The sequence below is a fragment of the Rhagoletis pomonella genome, unplaced genomic scaffold (assembly GCF_013731165.1).
Source record: "Rhagoletis pomonella isolate Grant_MI unplaced genomic scaffold, Rhpom_1.0 Rhpom_scaffold_00001, whole genome shotgun sequence".
In the NCBI taxonomy this organism is placed as follows: Eukaryota; Metazoa; Arthropoda; class Insecta; order Diptera; family Tephritidae; genus Rhagoletis; species Rhagoletis pomonella.
The window spans coordinates 82,362,548-82,381,391 of record NW_023458555.1 but is presented as its reverse complement, the minus strand read 5'-3'; the positions used below and the strand labels follow the sequence as shown (position 1 = coordinate 82,381,391).

At 39.6% G+C, this 18,844-nt stretch overlaps 1 protein-coding gene across 1 annotated transcript in view; it reads left to right on the top strand.

Annotated features, from left to right (window-relative positions):
- LOC118748146 (E3 ubiquitin-protein ligase hyd) overlaps positions 1-18,844 on the top strand; it is a gene marked incomplete in the record, with an annotated part of 830,802 nt that overhangs the window by 408,790 nt on the left and 403,168 nt on the right. The window contains 2 exon segments of the mRNA XM_036482478.1: positions 18,012-18,207; positions 18,269-18,844. Coding sequence (XP_036338371.1) covers positions 18,012-18,207; positions 18,269-18,844 — 772 coding nt within the window.

The following is an 18,844-nucleotide window of genomic DNA, read 5'->3' as shown; positions in this document are numbered from 1 at the left end:
ATCACTATACTTTGCACGGAATAGCAATTGGTTCCGTAATGGAAATCTCAGCCATATTTTCAAACTGGTACCTTCTCAAACCTCTTTTGTATGTCACCCATATACCGATACCTTATTCACTTACCTAATTCCTTTTAATTTTTTTTTTAACATGTGGCAACCCTCCTATACGTATTTAAGTTATAAAGCCTTTTCAAAACCATTTGGATTGATACCCATATTTAATAATAGATTTAACTTTTTAATTAATTTGAGCTTAATTTCTTAACAGGTGGCAACTTTTTTCCAAAAAGTAAAACCTTGAACATCCACACCCTAAGCCCCTTTATTTGGTACTTCGCTTTTGAAAATAGAACGGGCGGTGCGGATCTGAGGGTATTGATTAGTAAATAACTTGAGTTTAATTATTTAACAGGTGGCAACTCGTTTCGAAAATAATATAAAAATATAATGAAGACATCTGCTACCTCATTAAACAACATAACAAGAACACCAAGGGACTTGCAAAACAACAACAAAGACTCAAATTTCTTCTCAACTGCAAAGACTATGAAATTACACCAACTCACCTAAAGGGTAAAACAAACAAGATCTTACAAGGATTTAGATTAGACAAAACAAGAAAAGAGGCAAAAAAAATTGAAAGGGAATTTATGATGAGAATTTTGACTTTGGAAATTAAGGAGACGAACATACAAAAAAAAATTATTCTTACAACAATTGGGCACATTAAGGAAGAACTCCAAAAGAAACTTGTGAAAAAGATTTTAACTTAATAATAGAAAATCACAAACAGTACCTGAGAGATACAAAAAAGCGTACCGAGAAACATTTGCACACTAAAATACAAGCGCATATTGAGAAATGTTTTGAGAAATTTGGCTGAAGGACCTATGAAGATTTGTTTATTAATGTAACCAACTTTGAGGTACCACACGAGTGCCGCTGGTTACTATCACTGGGAAGCAAGTTCGCATTACAAGTTTCAAGAAAATCATTCTCGCCTATACACTTAATCGCAGACATTGAACGAGGCATACAAAGGATAGAATACGACAGACAGAAAGACACGGTCAGATGCAATATTGCTGGGAAAATCAACAATTACAAAAATAAATTAAAGTGTAAACCAAAAAAAAAAATGTATACTACAAATTTATGAAGAAACACAATTTTTTTTAAAGACAGTCAGTTGAAGAAAAACAGTCATGATGTACCAAGCAGATTATAAAAATAAAGTGAAAGACCTCTTAAGTGACAAACAAACATATAAGACCATAAGAATTGACCCGACGTAACAATTGTTAGAAGAAATAATATCATCATAAATGAGATATATAAACAAAAAAATATAGCTGTAAAACTCAAACAACAATTGACATGCCATGCAGCTACAGCACCAAGATTATACGGACTACCGAAAATTCACAAAGAAAACACTCCACTTAGACCTATTTCATCGTCAGTTAACGTTCCATGCTACAACCTCGCCAAATTTATAGGAAAAATATTAAAAAATATCGTCTCAGAAAGCTACAATATAAAAAACTCTTCGCCTTAAAGATAATCTCAGCAAGACTACCATTGAAGATGACGAAATATTAATATCATTTGATGTAATATCGCTTTTTACTAATATCCCTACTCAATTAGCAATGGACAATCATGCAAAACTGGCAAATTTTGGAAAAACACACGACGATTACAAAAAAACAATTTCAGTCCGTTCTCGAGTTCCGTTTGCGAGATAACAATTACTTTGTTTATGATGGAATACACTACCAGTACATATATGGAATGCCGATGGGAAACCCTTTATCCCCAACTGTAGCTGATATTGTCTTAGACAAAATACTGGATGATAGTATCGCTGAACTTAGATCTAAGGGCATATATATAAAATACATAAACAAATATGTAGATGATATATTTGCCATAATTAAGAAAACGGACGTGGATGTTACACTAAAAGCATTTAACGTACAGCATACAAAAATTAAATTCACGGCGGAAGAGGAAAAAAAAAATAAGAGGTTAGCCTCCCTAGATGTTGAAATCCATCGAGATAATAACCAGATTAGACTGAATTGGTATTCAAAATCTGTGGCCTCATATAGGATGATAAATTTTCATTCAAATCACCCATGGAGTCAAAAGAAAAATACTGCCATGAACTTATTTGGAAAAAAAATTATAAAGTCAGCTACCAGGAGTTCAGAAGAGAGAACAAGAATAAAATTAAAACCAACTTATATAAAAACGGATACCCTAGCGCGCTAATAGAAAGATTCATAGCAACAACAATTAACAAAATAGAAGGCGCGAACAACAATGTAAAAACTAAAAATGATAATACAATATTTACTGGCATAACATACATACCAGGTTTAACGGACAACAAATCGCTAGTAAAATTTATACACAACCAAACAATAAGTTTCGCGCATTGGCCGCATCGCACACTGAACACAGTTTTTACCAAATCAAAAGACAAAATAAACAAAGAATGGCAAAGCAGACGAACGCTGCAGCAAGGTATACATAGGAACGACGAAGCGAGATTTAGCAGTCAGAATCAACGAGCATAAAACAGACGCGAAAAATAGAAAGATGACAACTGCATTAGCCCAGCACCTGACAAAAAGCGAGCACACAGCGGACTTTGATAATGCAAGAATAATAGACATCGAGAGGAAAACAAAGAAAATGATGACGTTAGAAGGGCTTCGGATACAGAAACAAATACACTGTGCAATGAATTACAAAGAAGATGTAGACAACATAAATTGCGCATACACAGCGATAATAGCGAGTAATGGACGAACAGCTGGGATAAAGTATTGATGTATTTAAATGTTAAGTGTCAATTTAAAAATGTGATGTCCATAAAATAATTAATGTCATTTTATGTTATTATATGTTAAGGTATGTTTGAAAAACATGTTTTGGTATACACGTTTGTTAATTATGTTTTCTTGTACAAATAAATGGACTCCCTGAGGAAGACAATAATGTGTCGAAACGCGTAGGAGGCAGAAAAGAAAAACCAACGTTTTTGCTTTAAAATCAACGGCCGAAAAGTTCCAAAAATACAACTCGTTTATTTACTATAATTAGTGCCTTGCAAAAAAAAGGACTAATCCGGGATGACTCCGGGAGCAATCGCAAAGGAGCATGCGACTAATACCACTTTTGATCTCTTTATATGGAATGAACTGATCGCTTTTGTTCGAGCATGTCCTATGAAGAGACTAATTATTCACCTTTATACCCGAACGGGTATGAAAAGCGACTAGTCACTTTTAAAAAATAAAAATAAAAATTTGCACCAGCTATGATTCGAACCGGGGTGCTCAGTTTTGTTAGGCGAATACTCTCTCTGTGTGCCAACGCCGCCCATGAAATGTCATTGACTAAGTGCGTACATATCATTAAATCGTTAATAGTACCCGTTAGAGATGAGTTGGGGACTAATTGATCTCCAATTATACCCATAAGGGATGAGTCGAGACTAATTGACCTCCAATAGTACCCGTATGAGACTAGTTGGGACTAATTAATGCCGATTAATTGTACCCGATTGAGAGTAATCTCGGAATACTCGCTTTAGAGATCAGTCGCACAATTTTTTATAGGGTGTATATTATTGCCGTACGTTGAGTGTGGGCATATTGCCACAGTCATAGTGGCAAAATGCCGACGGTAGAATACAAGGAATGTACTGTTAAATTGCTTCAATTAGATGATGTGATAACATGCTCTGGTGGGTGTAGCTATAATTTTTGTTTAAAATGCAGCAACATCAAACGATACGAAATTAAAATTATATCTGAAAACATTAATTTGAAATGGTTCTGCAACCAATGCACGTTACCAGATACAAACACAAAATTGATTGAGATTAAGCACTTGATTAATAAATGTGAACAATCGAAGCTGAAGGCTACAGATGTGAATCTTATTGTTGAGCAGTTAATCAGCAACAAATGTTCTCAAATAAAAACAAGCATTGTTTCTGACTTTAAAACGTTCTTGGAACTTAACATTGGAATTAAAAATAATGCTATGAAAAATGATATTATCAGGCAGGTTCTGCAATTCACTTCCGAGTGAATTTGAGTCGGATTCGCGTAGAATTAAAATTGGCAGGGGTTGAAATTCACTCGGAAGTGAATTGCAGAACCTGCCTGTATAAATGAGATTTCTAGTGAACTCAACAAATGTGGTGAAAACGTGCAAAATATGCGGCCAAATAATAGTAATAGTGATGTGCAAATGTCTTATGCACAGGCAGCCAAAATAAATAAAAATAAAATTGTCATCAAACCAATAAACAAAAACCAAAAAATAAAGGAAACCAAGGAAGCGCTAAAAACAGCAATTGAACCTACCGCTGGCCTTGTTAAGACTGTAAACGAAAAGAGGAGGTATAATTCTGGAGTGCAAAAATAAAGATACATGTGAGCAAGTGCATCAAAAATTAAAGGAAACCATAGGAACTGAATGCGAAGCTGAAAGAACTAAAGGAAAAAAAATAAATAAAAAAGATTTTCTAAGTAGTTGGACTAACTGAAAACATAGGTAACGATCGCATTATTGAATGATTAACGAAGCAAAATGATGAATGTTTAGGGAAAGGGTTTAAAATATTAAAAGTCTACGAAAATATAACACGTAGAGAAGAAAGTTTTAATATTCTAGTAGAAACAGGCGCACTAACCTGTGAAAATGTTCTTAAGTGAAAAAGGTTAATCATTGAATGGGGCACTTGCATGGAATTCGAACATATCAATGTTATGAGATGTTTTAAATGCCTGGGTTACAAGCATAAATCGAGCGAATGCACTAATAAAAAAGCATGTAGTAAATGCGCGGGCAACCATAATGTGAAGGATTGCAATTCTGAGATCATACGGTGCGTAAACTGTTGTGAACTGGTACAGAAAAAAAGTGATTGACGGAAATGTCAATCATTATGCATTTAGCTTGGACTGTCCAGCATTTAAAAAATATGCCCATGCAAAAAATAATACCATGGTCTAGCAACGAACGTTAAATGAACTGAGTGGTATTTATTTAGATGTAAACAGTATTACAGCAAATAAAGGTGAATTGGAAAGAGTAATCGAATATTACTGCTAAATAACAAGTAGGTGTAATATATCATTCACCAAACTCTAGTGATGTGGATTTCATTACTTATCTTAGCGAAATTATGAATAGCAACTACTCAGATGAGAACACTGTAATTATTGGAGATTTCAATATTAATATGTGTAAAACAACAACCTACAGCAAACAGATCTTACGGGTATTTCAATCTTTTTCAATGTCACAAAAAATATACTTCTACACCAGAAAAACGGAAGATGCTGAAACAATGATAGACTTGCTATTTACAAATACTAACAATATTTCTTGCAAAAGAATGGTAATGCATCAGACCTCTGATCATGAAACATTATATTTTAAAGTAAACATAGAAGCACACTTCAAAATGAGCATGAAAAAAGCTATAGTATCGTGGGAAAATTATTCCAGTGAAAATCTAGTTCACATTTAAAGCAGTACAATTATAGTGAATTTTCTAGGTTGAATGTCGATGAAAAAGCCAAATTCTAAACAGATATTTTATCTTATGAAATGAGTTCTCTAACGTGTACGAAGGAAATAAGTGTTAAGCTCATGAACAAATGGTATGATAGTGAGTTATCATACCTTAATAAATATAAGTGCAATCTTTATAATATTGCTTTAGAAACAGGAATCTGAACGACTACAATTTTTTGTCATTTATTGAACAAGAAAATTAGTACAGTAAGATTATGAATCTTTTATAGTACAACATTACAAAAACATTACTATGTTGATATTAAAAATGCAGGCTTACATATGTATATACTTAAGGCTAGGTCAGTAGTTATAGTTTAAAATAAAATAAAATAAAGTAAAGTAAAATAAGATGGTCAGTCTAGATAAGTTGAGAAAAATAATTGTAAATAATAGTTCTATAGTTGCTTTTGTTTATACTACTCCTTATGGAAGTAGGAATCGAGTTCCAGGTACGTATAGTGTTCACAAAGAACAATCTAGTCGAGGCTACAGAGTTAAAGCTGGGGACAATTAAATCGTATAAACGGGACGATTTTGTAAATTTCAGCTTCTCATGAAGATATGATAAGCCGATAAATAAAGATACAGCTTCTGGCTTCAATGTAGTCCAGGATTTGACAGTCCAGCAGATCGTATCTCCACTGGGATGGGTGGTCAAATTTACGCAGGCCATGCACATAAGGATTTATATTATTAAAAATAACGTCAACCTTATGAGCAGATTGTGAGTATAGTCTATTGCAGATGAGCGCAGAGAACGTCAAATTAGGTATCAGTAATTGGATGGTAAGCTTACGTCTGACGTTGACCGGGGTAAACAAGGATGAATGTCTTAAACTACGTAGCGCGCAATACACCTTACCTATTACCATATTTATATGATCAACACATGTTAAATTCGAGTTGATTACAAAGCCCAGGTTAGTAATTTTACTTACAAAACCAATTGGTTTGACACCTATGTAAAGGGATGGAATGTTATTTACAACCAACTTTCTTTTAGAGATATGCAGTACATACGTTTTATTTGGGTTAAAGCAAAGACTGTTGGTTTGATCAAATAATCCGATTTATCTTATCACAGAGATCATTAACATTTTCGAAAAGGCTTGACAAGTAAAGCTGGACATCGTCTGCATAAGCATGCATACTAACAAATTTACACACCGAAGAGATGTCATTAAGAAATATTGAGCCCTGTGGTACACCAGAAACTAGTTTCATTGGTTGTGAGGATTTATTTACTACTGTAATCTGTTCTTTAGATAACTCGTCATAAGTTTCAGAGAATATTCGCTGAACCCAAAATAATGCTTGAGCTTAAGACAAAGGAAATGGTGATCGATAGTGTCAAAGGCTTTGGAGAAGTCAAGGAGACATAGTAACGTAAGGTAGCCTTTGTCGAAAAAAGAACGAACATCATCAAGGATTTTTAACACAGCCGTTGAGCAACTGTGACCAATCCTAAAGCCAGACTGAAGCGGATAAAGCAGGTTCTTCTCCTGCACATGACGGGTAATTTGTTCCGTCATTAAAGACTCAAATACTTTTGACAACGTTGGTAGAACACTTGTAAGGCGAAAGTCCGATGGAGTCTGGGCGCCCTTCTTCTTGGCAGTAGGGCGCACTAAAGCCACCTTCCACTTATCCGGGAAACATGATGTGGTAATACAGTGATTCATTATGTGTGTTATCGTACTGTTAATAGACGGTAGTACCATTTAGTAAATTTTAACGGTATACCATCCTGACCGCATGCATTTGATTTGATTTTCAAAATACTTTTAATAACATCACACTCAGACATTGTTGAGAACTCAAATGGGCTACCAGAATAAATTAGATGATCACAGGGGACAAAACATTGCTGGTAGGAATCAGACAAAGGACTGCTAATGAAGCTTTATTGAGTGTATCTGCGTCTATTGTGCATTCGACTTCTTCACTTCCACATACTCGTAAGCGTTTAAGGTTACGCCACAACACGTTAGGTGGCAGGGAGGAGTCAAGGTTCTTCGAATAATACCTGCACTTCTCTTTTCTTTTAGCCGATGTTGTTTTATTTCTTGCTATTTTAAACAGACTCCAGTTAGCCAGGTCAAATACATGGAGCGTAAGATAATGAAAATTGCATAAGTATGTCAAAGGAAACAAATACCATAAATAAAGTTGTAATACATGACAATGTTTACACAACCGAAAATGATATTGCACAAGCATTAAGTGACTACTTTGTAGACAGTATCAAAGAAATCTCTTCAAATATTGAAATTATCGATAAAGAATTTTCTAAACTTCCGAATTTCGTATACAATTTTACATTTCAAGAAATAGAAACTGATGAAGTTATTAAAATTGCTGGTTCTTTCAAAAATAGAATCGGAGGAAGAAAACTTTTATTTGAAGGAGTCATAAGAGATGCAGTAACTTATTTAGGATTCTTCTACATGCAGATAGTTAACGAGAGCTTAAGGAAAGGTGATTTTTGCAACATCTTGGAAAACATCCACTGTCGTTCCAATATAAAAGGTTAAAAATACCATTAAAGCGGATGATAAACACACTACCAAATGATGAAAAAATACTTGAATGTGCAGTAAAAACCCATTTAGTACAATATCTCGAATGTAATAACATATTAATACCACAACAGTCTGGATTTGGCAAGAAGCACTCATGTGAAACTGCCCTGAATTTGGTAATTGCTCACTGGAAAGAAGAACTGAGCAAAAACAAAAAAAAAATGTTGTTTTCTTAGATTTGAAACGTGCCTTTGAGACAATAGATCAAGACCTACTATTGAGAAAGTTGTCCAATATAGGAATAAAGGGTATCGAACTGAATTGGTTTGAAAGTTTTATCAAGAATCGTATGCAAAAACCAGCGATTGGATCGTCGGTATCAGACGAAAGAAAGCAATGATTGAGCTAACACAAGGTTCAGTGTTAGCACCTATTTTATTTAATATTTATATTAATGATATTTCACACAGCATTAAGTATAGCCGTAGTATAGCAGCAGTAAGTATTTCCCGCTCATTAAGTACCACCGCCGAAGAAGTAGTCGGATTTCAGCGAGCCCGAAAAAACAACTGGAACGATGAGGAGTGTAAGGAAGCTGCAGATAAAAAAGATGCCGCCTACAGGGCCACGCTGCGATCGGGCGCAACGCGCGCTTTGTGGATCCGCTATAGGGATCTGAAGAGGGAAGCGAGACGTATTTACCGCAATAAGAAGAGAGAGGCCAAAATACGTGAGTGCGAAGAGCTTGAAATGCTAGCCGACAGGAAGAATGCCCGAAAATTTTACCAGAGAGTTAGGCGACTTACGGAAGGTTTAAAGACCGGGGCGTACTGTAAGAACAATAATGGCGACCTAGTAACTGATGTCCAGAACGTACTTAAATTATGGAGGGAACACTAAATGGTAGCAGCACGGAAAGTTGCGGAGAAGAAGAACCCGAGCCCGCAGTCGATGATGACGGAGTCGACGTTCCACCGCCTGACTATGGCGAGGTACGTATAGCAATAACGCGGCTGAAAAACAACAAAGCCGCTGGAGCTGACAGCCTGGCAGCTGAGCTATTCAAGTACGGCGGCGAGGAGTTGATAAGGTGCATGCATCAACTTTTGTGCAGAATATGGTCAGATGAACGCATGCCCGACGACTTGAATTTAAGTGTGCTCTGCCCAATCCACAAGAAAGGTGACCCCGCCATTCGCGCCAACTACCGCGGGATCAGCCTTCTTAGCATAGGTTACAAGGTCTTATCGAGCGTATTGTGTGAAAGACTGAAGCCCACCGTCAATGACCTGATTGGGCCTTATCAGTGTGTCTGTAGACCTGGCAAATCCACCATAGACCAGGTATTCACAATACGCCAAATCTTGGAAAAGGCCCGCGAGAAAAGGATCGACACTCACCACCTATTTGTCGACTTTAAAGCCGCTTTTGACAGCACTAAAAGGAGTTGCCTATAGGCCGTTATGTCTGAATTTGGCATCCCCTCAAAACTCATACGGCTGTGTAAAATGACGTTGAGCAATACCACCAGCTCCGTCAGAATTGGGAAAGACCTCTCCGATCCGTTCGCCACAAAATGGGGTTTTAGACAGGGCGACTCCCTTTCATGTGACTTCTTTAATCTGATGTTTGAGAAGATAATAAGAGCTGCAGAACTGAACCGCTCAGGAACAATTTACTACAAAAGCGTGCAATTGCTGGCGTATGCCGATGACATCGACATCATCGGTAACAAAAACCGCGAAGTCTGTTCTGCCTTTTCCAAGGTGGATAGGGAAGCAAAGCGAATGGGTCTGGTGGTAAACGAGGACAAGACGAAGTATCTCCTATCATCAAACAAACAGTCAGCACATTCCCGCCTTGACACCCACGTCACTGTTGACAGTTACACTTTCGAGAAAGTAGAGAATTTCGTTTACTTGGGAACCAGCATTAACGCCGATAATAATGTCAGCATTGAAATCCAACGCAGAATCACTCTTGCCAGCATGTGCTACTCTGGACTGAGTAGGTAATTCAGGAGTAAAGTCCTCTCTCGACGTACGAAAACCACGCTCTATAAGTCATTCATCATGCCTTTGCTGGTATATGGCGCAGAAGCATGGACAATGACAACATCCGAGGAGGCGGCTGTTGGAGTGTTTGAGAGAAAGATTTTGCGGAAGATTTACGGGCCTTTACGCGTTAGCGACGGCGAGTACCGCAGACGATGGAACGATGAGCGAATTAAAATACAGCGGCTCCGCTGGCTTGGTCATGTCGTTCGAATGGACACCGACGCTCGAGCTCTGAAAGTATTTAACTCGGAACCCGCTGGTGTTAGCAGAGGAAGAGGGAGGCCCCCACTGCGATGGAAAGATCAGGTGGAGAAGGACTTGGCTTCACTTGGCGTCAATTGGCATAGAGGAGAATTGGCGTGCTTTGCTGAACTCGGCCAAAATCGCTTAGGCGGTTAGAGCGCCAAAAAAAATTATAGCGATATCAATCTCTTTGCCGATGATACATTAATAATGATAAGTGGGGAAAATGTAAATGATATTGTTTCAAAGCATCAAAACAATCTGGATGAAATATATAATGGCTTAAATAAACTCAAATTAAACATCAGCAAAACCTAATGTATGGTTATATCTAGAAGAGGCCTGGATAATAATGATTTAGGTCAATTAGATATAAACCAGCAAACATTAGAAAGAGTGCAATTCCTTAAATATTTGGGTATAAAAATCGACGAAAAGTTAAACTTTAATGATCACGTCGATTATGCTGTGAGTAGAATAGCAACGAAGTTATACTTCATGCGACGTACGTGTAAATTCTTAAAGAGAAAGTATAAAATAATGGTATACAGAGCTATGATAGAGCCCCTACTAAATTATTGCCCAACTATATTATTCATAATTAATGAAGGCCAGATTTATAAATTTCAAAAGCAACAGAACTGAGCAATGAGATTTATTCTTAGAAAACGTTATGACACCCCAATCAGAGACATGTTGGCGGCCCTCAATTGGTTAAGTGTTGAGCAACAACACTTTTATTACACTATGAAATTCGTTAAAAACATTATAGATGGTAACCTGCCAGAATATTTAAGAGGTAGAATAAAGTTTGGCAATGATATACATAACAAAAACACTCGTAAAAAACGATTTTATCTTACCCATGTTTAAATGTGAGCCTGATAAGAGTAATCTCTATTATAAGGGTCTAAAATGTTATAATGAATTACCTAATAGTATTACTCAATATAAAATCATAACTGAATTTAAAAGAAAATTATTTGCATACTGTAGGACTGTTTCAATATAACTAATTTTCTACCTCTATCCTCGCTAAGATCCTGTTGCCCTTTAAGTACTTTCGTCCCGTTAAATTTTAAATGTATGTATATAAATGAATTCCCTTACAAATAGTCCTATTAGGCTTAAGTATTGCATTTTTAAATACTAGGCTAATTTATAATTAAATATTGTTATGATCTTGGTTCAAAAGAGCCGTAAGAAATATATAAATAAAAATGTTACGGGCCCCGGCGATGTCGATCAGCGTCAGTTCGTTATTGGACGTTTCGTCGTGGAGGCTAAATTTTCCGAAAGTGGCGCCAAAGATCCCTTCCTTGTCCACCTTGACATTGAAATCGGAAGCACGATTTTTATATCGTCCTTTGCATGTCAACTGTAGTAGACGTCGAAGCTCCACGCTTTCCTTGCCTTGCTCCGTCCATCGTATTTCTTTGATGGCGGTGATAACAGCCTTAGTCTTCCCGAGGACATAAACCTGCCGGGAAGGGGCACCTTTCCCTTTAAGGGGCCGGATATTCCAGGTGCATACCCTCAAATAATAGTCCTTTATACGTTTGCCGCGGTCGTCATCAAAAAACGGAGTCTCATCAGGGGCCTTTGTCCTTTTTCACGCACGCGAAATTTTACGACTTCTCACTTTAGCTCACTCCGAAGCGGGTGTTTGGTCGCTACCTAGAGGATACGTGGATATAAATATCCGGACGTTGTGACCTGCGATTTGAACCGTACGCACAAGATCACTTCTCGCCACTCCCTGTGAATTGCAGTCAAAAGCTTTTCCCACTTACGTGGACTTCTGCGCACGGAACCATAGAATATAAAATATAATTCGAAATTTAGAAAGATTTTTGTTTTACTTCCGCTTTCTTCCGGATTATTATTTGAATTGACAATGAGAGGTTAAAATTTAGACAATATAATTATGATCAAATTAGCTGCTCACTGCCGCCCCTTTGAGCTAAGGGCTACAAATCAAGACAGTGCAAAAATAAATAGGTAGATAATGTGTTTTTAAATCTCATATTATGTTATCGTGAAAAATCTTTTGCTTCAGTTTCATCTGGCGAGAATGATCAGGATACTGAAGAACTTATACCCGGTTTCACCAGAAATTTAAATAGAAAATGATTTTTTATTTTCTGTAAATATTTAAATAATTAACCGACTTCAAAAAAAGGAGAATTTAAAGTCATTATTCATTGAAAACAAGAAATAACATAAACTAGATAAATAGTTTTGACCGGTTAGATCTGCGAAATACCGCGAAAACGCTTACTGATTTTAGATGTTTCTCGGACCAGGTATCGAACCTTGTTGTTGTTGTAGCGGCTACAACAACCCCGCCCAGGACGGTTGGTATCTCAGTCGTTGTCGTCAAGTTCCTAGGAAGCGTGCAGCTTCTGTAGGGTTGGTCCAAAGGGACAAGGCCGTTAGGGGTGTCGGGTTTTCCGGGCATGCGAAGAGATGTTTCGAGTCATGTGGGGTCTCTCCGCATGCCGGACACTCATTTGGCACATCCTCATTCAACCTACTCAGGTAGGAGTTCAACCTGCTGCAGTAGCCGGAGCGAAGTTGTGCAAGTGTTGTGCGAGTCTCCCGAGGCAGATGAGGCTCCGTCTCGTCTATGTCCGGGGGTGGTATGCCTAGAACGGCATTCACAGATCTAGAGTCTACATAACTCGAGACTGAGTCCCTGTGAATACCGTTCAGCGCCTGTCGGTAAGCTGTCGGGTCCAGAGGTTGCTTGATGAACCTCTGGACTTCGTCCGTCAGTTCATATAGATGCCTCCTGACGTGCCTAGGCGAGGGCTCCTCTGCAAGCAGCTGTCTGCTTGGGTGGCTACTTCTGTGGCTCCCGATCAGGAACTGCTTGCAGAGCATTATATTGTGCTCCTTTACGGGGAGCATTTGCGCCTCGCCGTGTAGATGGTGTTCGGGCGACATCAGGAGGCATCCTGTCGCTGTCCTGAGTGCGGTGTTCTGTACAGTCTGTAGCTTCGTCCACTGCGTCCTGCTAGTCCTCGGCGACCACACTGGCGCTGCGTAGTTCAAAACCGGCCGGCCTATTGCCTTGTATGTTGCCAGCAACGTTTCTTTGTCTTTGCCCCAAGTACTGCCGGCTAGCGACTTGAGGACCTTGTTGCGGCTCTGTACTTTATTGACAATAGCGGTTGCGTGCGCAGATAAGGGGAGCAGGCTGTCGAATGTTACTCCGAGTATTTTAGGGTTATTCACCGTCGGAATTGGTGTGTCATCGACGTGAATCCCCAGCGGTAGCCTGACCTCCTTCGTCCAGCTTGTGAACAGGGTCGCGGAGGATTTCGTAGGGGAGAGGGCTAGACACTTTGCAGTGAAGAAGCGAAAAAGTTCGGAGAGATACCCGTTTACTTTCCAACACAGGTCATCAATTCCATTCCCAGTCGCCATGATCGAGCAATCGTCGGCATAAGAGACAATCGAGACTCCATCTGGTGGTTGAGGGAGCTTTGAAATGTAAAAGTTAAACAGTAGCGGGGAAAGGACACCACCCTGTGGAACCCCCTGTTTTATTTTTCTCTGTTTACTCGTTTTGTCTCTAAACATTACCGACGAATGTCGACCACTCAAATAATTTGCCGACCACCGTTTGAGCCTCTGTGGGAGAGAGGAGGCCCCTATATCTTCTAGTAGCGTGGAATGGCAGACGGTGTCAAACGCCTTTGACAAGTCCAACGCTACTAGAATCGTTCTCTCACAGGGACGGTTTCGGTTAAGGCCACTAGTTATCTGAGTGTTTATGGCGTTAAGTGCTGTTGTACTGTGCACTTTACGGAAACCATGCTGATGCTTCGCTGGGGTCAGGTGATTTGTGAAGTACGGGAGTAGCAAGGCCTCGAGTGTCTTCGCTACCGGGGAAAGGAGTGTTATCGGACGATAAGAATCTCCTTAGTTGGCAGCTTTCCCCGGTTTGAGCAGTGGGACCACTCTCCCCACCTTCCAGATGTCTGGGATGATGAGAGTGGCCATAGACAAGTTGAGGACCTCCGTTAGGTACGCTACCCCCGCAGGACCCAAATTTTTCAGCATCAGCATGCATATTCCGTCGGGACCCATGGCTTTGGAGGCTTTCGCCTTCCCGATGATCACCTGAACTTCACCGCAAGTGAAAGCAAGGGGGCACAGGTTGTTGGCAGTTTGTGCAGCCTTCTGGTCACTCCACGCTTGGCTTTGTTCACCGGAGGATGCAGTATGAACTGCTGGCTAAAATAGCTCGCGCATCGCTCCGGGTCCGACGAAGCATGGTCGCCGAAGGAAATTTCGACTCTGTCGTCGTGCTTCGTCGGATTGGACAGCGACCTCACGGATGACCAAAGCTTGCTCACACCAGAGGTGAAGTTACAGGTCTTCAGATGCTCCTCCCACTTCTTCCGCTTATGTACGTTTACTAGTTGCCGAATCTCCGCGTTGAGATCCCTGATACGGGGATCTCCGGGACCGGCCTGACGAAGGCTATCACGCTCATCCGCTAGAACAGCCGCTTCGGCAGGGAAGTTTGGACGTGGGTCCGATATACATCCTGCCGGTATGAAGCGAGCTGCAGCAGCAGTGATAGACCTGCGGAACTTACGTTCACCGAGATGGACGTCGGTTGGTGTGGGGAGCGCTGCGAAGGTGTTTTCGGTAAACTCCGCGTAACCTTTCCAATCAGCTTTAGAAAAGTTGATATAGGTCCGGTGTTTGGCGGAGGCAAAGTCGGTTGGTTTATCTATCGAGATGACTATGGGTAGATGGTGTGATGCTAGAGTCAGCATAGGTCGCCACGTTATGCTGTTTATCAGACCAGCGCTGACTATTGTGATGTCTGGCGAGCTACTGCAGTTACCCATAATCCTGGTGGGTGCGTCGTCGTTCATTGTGCAGAATGTCGAATCGTCTATCTGCTCAGCCAAGTCTGTTCCCCTACGATCGTTTGACAGGCTTGAGTGCCAAAGATCGTGGTGCGCATTAAAGTCACCTACTACCATACGGTTTTCACCTCTGAGGAGCGCACCTATGTATATCAGGGTGATATCCTGCCGGGCAGCAGGTGACGGGGTATGTATATGTTAAATATTTCGAGCTCAACATCGCCTGACCGGATAGCGATGCCCTGACATTCTAGGGTGGTATCCCTGCGGTCGATGTCTGCTTCGGTAAGACGATACTGCACGGTGTGGTGCGTGATGAACGCTAAGCCACCACCATTATCTTGCTCGCGATCTAGACGGTGCACGTTGTACCCGGCGCAATTCAACAAAGTTAAATTGCTGTGCAACTTCGTCTCTTGGACCGCAGCTATCAATATACCATGCCGACACATGAAGGCGGTTATCTCCTCAATCTTGCTCTGTAGCCCGTTACAGTTAAATTGAAGGAGCTTCATGTGGTTCGGCAGACGTGTCGTGATGTGGGGTGTAAGTGATGTGTGTGTTCTTACCGCCGTTGGCTGTGTGCGCTGCTGTGATGGTTGCCGCCCTGTTGCGGTGACGGGAGGCGTCGCAGTTGGGGTTTGCGACCGAGCAGCGCAAAACCGGCCCTCGAAGTTCCCAGTCCAATCTCGCGTGGTACGCAGACCTGAGCATGCCCTAAAGTGGCACCGGCCAAGGCAGGTGTTGCACTTGACTGATGTCACATTACGGAATATCCTGGTCTGACATACCGTGCAGATTGTAGGGGGGACCAGGAGTTGTTGGCAGCGGCGTGTGGGTGGTGGTGCGGTTGTGTGGGTTATGTGGTCTGCCGTGGCTGTGGTATGGTCTGTGGTGTTATTATGTTGTTGTGTTGTGGTGACTGTGTGAGGCTGCTCGGGTGGACTGAGGTTGGCCGTGGAGGCTGCTCTGTTTGAGCAACAGGGGGCCACGTACGACGTGGTCCACTGTCGATATGTCCGTAGTCCTGAACAGACTCTGAGGTGACTCCACCCCTCGCAGGCATTACACTTGACTGAGGTGGAGTTGTGGTGTAGTCGTCTCCGGCATACACAGCAGGTGTAGATTTCTGGCCCAGGGTTTGACTCGATGCCAGCCCTGAGTAGAAGAATACGTAGTGAATGTAGCCCTATGGACAAAAATTTTTTAAGATACTTCGCCGACCTAAACGGGGTTAGATCGCCGAAACAACAGCCCTTGGTCGGGTAAAACCCGAGTCATTCCGGTACGTAGAACCGGCTGTCGAACCTTCGTCTCATTGGGTGAATGGCCGCACCTCTAACGGTTAGAGTCTAACCGCTACCATGGTTATTATGACATATGGGTGTTTCCGTGATATCGCACGGGACATTCGTACGACTTTAGAGTTGAAAAAAATCATACGAAAACGGAAGTCACTTATAAAAAAATTGCCGTTGTGTCGGTGACAAAAAATTTTGTACTGACAAATTTACACTTTTTCATATATTTTTCTGTAGTAAAATCTGTGACAAGAATTTTTCACTGATGCAGAATAGAGCCGTAAGCAAAACTCTGCGTACACTGTGAGGTTTTCCTTTCTTAAACATTCTTTAAATAAGGTCTAATTACGGACCATTTCAACCAACTCATATATAATCAGAAGCAATTCGTTGTGGTTTTATTTTGAATTAAAATATGTAAACGGTGGTTAATTTTTTATTTAATTTTTTTTAGTTCTCCGCCGTTTCGCGTTTTCATAACCTTTTTTCGCCATCTGAATACAGAAATTAAGGTTATAAAGTCGTTTGAACCCATTTGCTTGCATTTTTGGTTTACATTTTCATGGAAACACCCATATGAAATATAATCAGAATAAAATATAACTGTTTTTTAAGATGTCTTGCGGATTTGGGCGAACTTTTTTTTTTTTTAGTTACCTATTTAAATGTTGAAAAGCTATATCTGTTAAAAAAATTTAGAAATAAAAACTTTTGTACTTAAATTTCTTTCACTTGCTAGCTTTTTTTAAACTCATTATCAGGGAACGAAAATAACAGCTATTTTTTAAACAGTTAAACTTGACCAAATATTTTTTAAGGCCGCAATAAAAGTTATTTCCTAATAATAAACAAACCGTTTATCCAAATCAGACAAGTTTGGTATCAAATGAAAGAGGAGTAAAATGGCTTTAAAAGTGAAATGTATAAACGAGGAAAGCCAGCTATTTAAAAATATTTCAATACAAAATTTTAGTTAATTACCATAGCACAAACCTTGGGTCAGGTATTTGAATTTCTTTTGTATTGAATTAAAACAATATATATAAGTAGAGGTGGTATTTACTTCTGTTTCAGTCCTCTTTCATTTGATACCAAATTTTTTTAATTTGGATAAGCGGTTTGTTTATTATCCGGAAAGGACTTTTATTTCGGACTTAAAAAATATTTGGCTAAGTTTAACTGTTAAAAAATAATTGTTATTTTTTTGGGTCCCTGCTGATTATTTTATGCAAAAAATATGCCGTTCTCGTTTAGAATGCGGGAGGTTAAGTTTAGGCACAGTTTTGGAAATTGAAGACAGACAGACTTAGTTCTCAACTTCCCCCAAGCCATTCTGAAGCCTAAATGTTTATTGAATTCTTATATTGATTATATGTATTTCAGATATACATTGAAAATCGGTTAAAAGGCACTTGGGATTGGATGTACTCAATTATGGATGGAACAGAACCACAGCTGAAATTTGGTGCCTATTTGGCCAATTTTACGGATCCCTCGCATCCGCTTCATCCTCTCAATCTAAATGCCCAAAATAGTTCTAGCCAAACCAATTCTTCATCAGCGGGGATCAATATGATTGGTACTTATAATAAGAGTAAATTAATCAAAAGATAAACACATATTGTTAAATTATTTCTTAGGTTCATCGACTCGACGAGACTTTTTTACATATTGTTTATCTTTGATGCGAGCGCATACCTCGGAACATCGTGATGCTTTACCTGTCCTGGATATAACAGCATTTCGTCACATAGCTTACGTATTTGATGGATTTATTTACTATATGCGTAATAACACAAGTTTTTATGAAAAGGTTGACCAATGTTCAAATATCAATATTCCAAATACAAATGAAAATGAGGATATCGATGACGAGTTTTCTAACGTAACAAATGAAGAAATATTTGTTGAGAGTAACTCATCTACTGCCACGGCTGTACCTTTATCAGCGACAACCCGTCGACATTCCTTCTTTGTTCGATCTGAATCAACTATAAGCCTTGGTTGTTTGGCCCCGGAGAGCTTCGACTTACCATTGGATGTTGCTATACCTCTAGCAGATAAGCCACATCTTCTTCAACCAAATTCAAAGCGGGAGGATTTATTTGCAAATATACCTTTGCTGTCTTCGACGGTAGAAAATTTAACTACGGTCGGCAATTTGACTGCAGCTCCAACAAAACTGGGATTTTCAAGTTACAGGTCCATAAACACAA